The sequence below is a fragment of the Triticum aestivum genome, chromosome 7A, assembly GCF_018294505.1.
Source record: "Triticum aestivum cultivar Chinese Spring chromosome 7A, IWGSC CS RefSeq v2.1, whole genome shotgun sequence".
Classification (NCBI taxonomy): Eukaryota; Viridiplantae; Streptophyta; class Magnoliopsida; order Poales; family Poaceae; genus Triticum; species Triticum aestivum.
Genome location: NC_057812.1, coordinates 524,129,667 through 524,135,746, shown reverse-complemented (window position 1 = coordinate 524,135,746; position 6,080 = coordinate 524,129,667). Strand labels below are relative to the sequence as shown.

The 6,080-nt window shown below is 53.9% G+C and overlaps 1 protein-coding gene across 1 annotated transcript; it reads left to right on the top strand.

The window, feature by feature from the left end:
* Window positions 1-1,917: 1,917 nt before the first annotated feature.
* On the top strand, window positions 1,918-3,420 carry LOC123147970 (heat stress transcription factor C-2b). The gene is made up of 2 exons (XM_044567303.1): window positions 1,918-2,272; window positions 2,697-3,420. The coding sequence occupies exons 1-2, from the start codon at window positions 2,054-2,056 to the stop codon at window positions 3,276-3,278; spliced, it is 801 nt and encodes a 266-aa protein (XP_044423238.1). The 5' UTR covers window positions 1,918-2,053; the 3' UTR covers window positions 3,279-3,420.
* The last annotated feature ends 2,660 nt before the right edge of the window (window positions 3,421-6,080 follow it).

Here is a 6,080-nt window from a genome sequence, read left to right as displayed (position 1 = left end):
TGGCCACGCGCTGCGGATGAGCAACGACGGCTGGTGGTTGGATCTAGCCATAGGAGGAGGCGCACAGTGGTGAATTTGGGCGGTCGGGCATTGGAGAGGTGCGATTTACTCGGTAGCTGAGCGGGCGAGTATTTTTACTCCCTTGTACGGTTTGGGAGTTCGGCTATCTCCCGGTCAGAGGAGTAAACCGAAATTTTAACTCCTTTGACTCGTTTTAGGGATTGTCTAGAGATGCCCTAAAGATGGAAAATAGTGGTAACAAAAACATATGGGTATATGCACGCGCACGTAGCCACACTTCCTCCTCCAGAAAAAGCTAGGTTCCTCTGTCTCCTATGGGCACCACCGTTGGTTCGCCATGTCTTCGGCGGCCCTAGGGCCATGGGGCACAATGGATCCCAACAAAGACCAGCGGGACGCTTTGGTTTCAGATGTTTTTTTGAGTTTTGTTACGGTTTGTGTCCTGCTTAAAAAGGCGAGACGTCGGAGGCTCCCTGAAGATGAAATAAAGTTCTCCCCGCCTAGCCCTGTCCTGATGATGCGTCTAGCATAGTTGGTGGGCGTGCGGAGGTGTCTCTCTAATGGATGTGTCTTTTGTGGATTTGCTCCGATTTGACTGTTGTTTGTCTATGTTTGTGTGTTTTTAGGTTGGATCCTTCTGATCTACGCTATTCTTCATCTGTGCAATTGTTGTTCTGGTGCGATGGTCCTTAGCGCGGCGACTTCCCAGCTGTCAACTACAAGTTTTGTTCGGCTCTGGTGAGGGAGGGACAATGATGACAGCGCGCATTCGTCTTGTTTCAATGCTCGTAGTCGTCGTTAGGTGGTCTATGAATCTGAATGCAATATACGTTGAATAGATTGAATTTTTTTTAAAAAAAATATCGGTCAAAAATTGTTTCTGCGTTGTGGGCACAAGGTTACGGATACGAATGCAGCATGGAATACAGTATTGCTGTCTGCCGCTTTATCGGCAGGGTCGTGGTCATGGCCGCAGGGATAAGATCACGTAATCTACTCCCAGTCCCACTCCTTGCTAACCTGATAGGGACGCTCGCAGAGGAGGAGGAAACAAATGTGTGGTGCGCAACCGCCGTGGAGGTCGCACGAGTCCTAAAGCCCACGCGTCGAGCGGTCGGACGGGGCGGAATGCGTGGCTGGCGATCTCGGTGGAAGTCGCGACAGCGTTGCCCTCGTCGCTGTGCAGCAACCAGCAAGGGCATGGACGCCTGCACGGGTGGGCCTAATTAGGAGAGGGCCATCGCCATCTTTCTTATTGGCAGCATACCAAATTTCCGTTTGCGTCCTACTCGCATCCAGATCCAGCACACTGAATTTCGACGAGTCTGGCCATGGTGAAACTGTAGTCTTGCCAAAACGACAGGGAACCCATCCCATAGCTGCAAGGACAAGCAGCACTCCTCCCTTTTTGCTGTGCGGGGAACTCAACCAATCTCTTCGGTTGCGCAAAAAAAAAAAATGAAAAAGTGACCAGAAATCCAGGGCGCCTTCCGGCTCTCCCTCGAAAAAACAATCCGGGAAGATGCTCCGTCGACCTGACTGCGAATCCCCCGTTTTTTCACCTTTCCGAGTTTTCTATGCCAAAGGCGATATGATATGGCACCAATCAGCACGGGCTTCACCAGACGCGGCCCCTCCCCCCTCGGCATAGCATAGCAGGTGTCCTCTCGCGTCCGCGGTGGCGACAACGACCCAGGCGCTGTGGCCGCGAGCGCTTTTTCCCCACCCGGCCGGGCCCAGAATGCGGTGGCACGCTGGGTACGTGCGTGACCACCGGCGGAAACCTCCCGAGCCCGTGGATGCACGCACCTGTCGCCACCTCCTCGCCGTCGCTTTCCCCCCGTACCCACCACGGGCGCGGCAGGCTTATAAAACTAGCCCGCCACGTTCACAGACCGGCAGATCCTGCCTTCCTTGGCGACGCCCCCCTTTACCTTTTTCTGTAGCACCTTTGATCTTTATGCCCTCCTCCCGTTACTTTATCAAGAAATCTCAGGACAAATCTTGAGAAACTTTAGTTAGAGACAGACCGATGGCGGCGGCGGCGGCGAGCGTCGGAGGCGGGGCGGCGCCGTTCGTGTGGAAGACGTACCGGATGGTGGAGGACCCCGGGACGGACGGGGTCATCGGGTGGGGGAAGGGCAACAACAGCTTCGTCGTCGCCGACCCCTTCGTCTTCTCGCAGACCATGCTGCCCGCGCACTTCAAGCACAACAACTTCTCCAGCTTCGTCCGCCAGCTCAACACCTATGTCAGTCCGTTGATTCCTATATATACTAGTACTCCATTTGTGCTGTCCATTTCCGTGTTGCTAGGCCGCCTGCGCTCCTGTTTATCTTGATTCAGAGAGAAAGAGAGTGAGATTTCTGTACAAAGTTCTTGTGTGCGTGCGTGTGCGTACAACTGTGTACGCGAGACATTTTCTGGGAGTACATAGTTCGTCTTTACTGTGTGTGGTTGGGGTGTCGATTTATGGACGTATGGAGACCACGTGGCGTGATAAGTTACGCTCTGAATATTTTGCGGTATTGTTCGTGGTTTCAAGGACAAGAACGTGGCACGTTTTGGGGGCTGGCTAGAGGCGAACAGCGAGGATTTAGTTTCACAAAGTGCAGACAGCCAGCGTCCTTGCACTAGATTCTGTCCTGATCAAATTGTTTTCCGCTTCGCCTCAGGGCTTCCGCAAGGTGGATCCGGACCGGTGGGAGTTCGCCCACGGCTCCTTCCTCCGGGGCCAGACGCACCTCCTGCGCAACATCGTCCGCCGTGGCACCGCCGTCGGCGGCGGCGGCGGCGGCAAGCGCAAGGACGCGGTGGCGGCCGGCCTCACCGACGACGACATGACGATGGTCGCCACGGAGGTGGTGAGGCTGAAGAAGGAGCAGAACACCATCGACGACAGGGTGGCCGCCATGTGGCGCCGCGTGCAGGAGACCGAGCGGAAGCCCAAGCAGATGCTCGCGTTCCTCCTCACGGTCGTCGGCGACCGCGACACGCTGCAGCGCCTGGTCGGCAACAGCGGCAACGCGGCCGGCGGCGAGCAAGGGCCCGTGGAGGGCGGTGAGAAGAGGGCGAGGATGCTGCTTGACGGCGACTTCGGCAACGTGTCCGCGTTTGGGCCGGACGCCGTCGACTTCGCGGGGTTCTACACCGACGACGCATTCGCCAGTGTGCCGGTGCCGGTGGAGGCGGCCGCCGGGCCGGGCGGAGGTGGTGCCGGCTGCACGTTCGCTTTTGGAGTGGACAGTGGGTACTGAGTACTGACGTCCCACCGAAATGTCCTGCCCGCGTGTGCTAATTGCTTGCTTGGTTTTAGCCGAATTGCGTGACTGCAATTTTGACCGCTGATGTTCCAAATTTGCCTTGTGCCAGGGATGAGACAATATGCAATTTTATTCATGCACGGGGTGTATCAGTCCGTTTTCACGGTGCCTCCGCTGAGCAGCTACGGTCGACGATAATGGCGCAATTTCGTGTGATTTGCAAGTCAACCAAAAAAAACCTCTTCTTTTTTGAGAAACGTCAGCACTTTATTAATCAAGCGACATAAATACAAAGAGTCCGGGATACAGTCCGGAGCACAAGGAAAAGATCCCTAGAGTTCACACAACACTTAGAGCAACTCCAATGGGAGGACCCATTTTGTCCGTTTGTGTCATCCCGACAGAAAACTTGGCCCAACGGGGCGACCCAAACGGACGTCCGTGTCCGCCTGCTACGGACATCCGTGTCCGCCTGCTGTCCGTCCCCGACCCAAACCTGACCCAAATCTGGGAACAAATGGGTACGAAGCGGACGGAAGCGGACGCTCTCGTCCACCGCTGTCGTCCGCTCGTGTCCGCCCCTGGTCCCATATGTCAGCGACTGCAACGCCCGCAGCGAGGCCACCGGTGTTGGTCTCCACCGCGCGCTCGGCCGCTCCTCCGCACCGCAGCAAGGCCACCGGCGCAGGTCGCCGACGCGCGCTCGGCCGCTCCTCCGCGCCGCAGCTAGGCCGTCTGCACAGGTCGCCGACGCGCGCTCGGCCGCTCCTCCGCGTCGCCACGAGGCCACCGGAGCAGGTTGCCACGGTGCGCTCGGCCGCTCCTTCACGCCCCAGCAAGGCCACCGGCGCAGGGCTCCTCCGCGCGCTCCTGCTGGGGCTCGAGGCCCGGACGGCGGCGCGAGCAGAGGGTGGTTGCAGCAGAGGCGCGAGCAGAGAAAAATCCGCGAGGAGGAGAGGAGGGGCGGCGCGAGGGAGAGAGGAGGGGCGGACGGCGCGAGGGAAAGAGGAGGGGGCGGGCGGCGCGGAGAGTTTGGGTCGACGTGCGTTGATTACAAGGCTTGTCCGCCCCATGTCCACTAGACGGACAGGTGACTCAAACGGACATGAAACGGATAAAATCCGTGTCCGTTTGGGTCCTTGCGTTGGAGTTGCTCTTAGCAAGAACATGAGCTAAAACATTGTAATGCGCTAAAACATTATAATGCCGGCAACATGCTTAAAATATACACTCCGAAGCAGAACGAAAAGATCACTAGAGTTCACACAAGACTTACCAAGAACATGAGCTAAAACATTATAATGTCAATGAACATGCTTAAAAGATATAGTCCGGAGCAGAATGAAAAGACCATTAGAGTTCATACAAGACTTAGCAAGAACATAAGCTAAAACATTATAGTTCATACAAGACATGCTTAGTCCGGAGGAGAATGAAAAGACCACTAGAGTTCATACAAGACTTAACAAGAACATGAATTAAAACATTATAGTTCATACAAGACTTAGCAAGAACATGAGCTAAAACATTATAATGCCGACGAACATGCTTAAGCTAAAACATTATAATGCCGATGAACATGCTTAAGCTAAAACATTATAATGTCGACGAACATGCTTAAATATCGCATAAGTAAAGCCCGAAGCCGCATGCTTGATACCCCCACCACTGAACCCACGATTCACAAAAAGCCACCACAAACTGACCAACATGATTCAGAGCAACAACACCCATCCACTTTGCCAAGATCAGCAAAAACTACATCGTCAGACATGAAATATAGAGTACCTGATAGTGGTGGAGACCATTGGTTGCATGATGCATGGGTCTCACGTCTATGATCAGGACCAACTTGAATAGGTGTTGCACAATAAGATCAACATAAGCCAAAATCTTGCCGGTAGTACGACGCGGGTGAGGCATCTCCACATCATTCCGAGCAGAATTGCGCGCCTCTCATATATGCCATATAGTCACAGGCATCACCGTTATCACCGTTGACATTAGATCATTGGCACGGGAAAGAAATTCAAACAACCATTGCCTTGGGAAGTGAAGGTCGAACGACAAAGATTAATATCAAAAAACAACTTCACCTGCTCCGAGACTTCTCTAGCAAACTGACAGAACAATAAGCAATGCTCGATACTTTCACTCCTGCCACAGAAACAACAAAGCTCAGATGTTGGAATATGTCGGCATTGTAACTGCTCACCTAATGGGAGGCAATCATGTGCGAACCTCCACAACACCACTTTCATCTTATTTTGGTGCCTTAATTGACCAAATGGCCTTCCAGCTCCACTCTACCGCAACAATATCCGACGCCATGCCACAACCATTCACACTTTGGGCAAGTTGAAAACGAGCACACCGAGCCATGTTATAGGCCGAGTGTCGGTGTCAAAACCGGCGGATCTCGGCTAGGGGGTCCCGAACTGTGCGTCTAAGGCGGATGGTAACAGGAGGCAGGGGACACGATGTTTACCCAGGTTCGGGCCCTCTTGATGGAGGTAATACCCTACGTCCTGCTTGATTGTTCTTGATGATATGAGTATTACAAGAGATGATCTACCACGACATCGTAGAGGCTAAACCCTAGAAGCTAGCCTATGGTATGATTGTCTGTTGTCCTATGGACTAAACCCTCCGGTTTATATAGACACCGGAGGGGGCTAGGGTTACACAAGGTCGGTTACAAGGGAGGAGATATACATATCCGTATTGCCTAGCATGCCTTCCACGCCAAGGAGAGTCCCATCCGGACACGGGACGAAGTCTTCAATCTTGTATCTC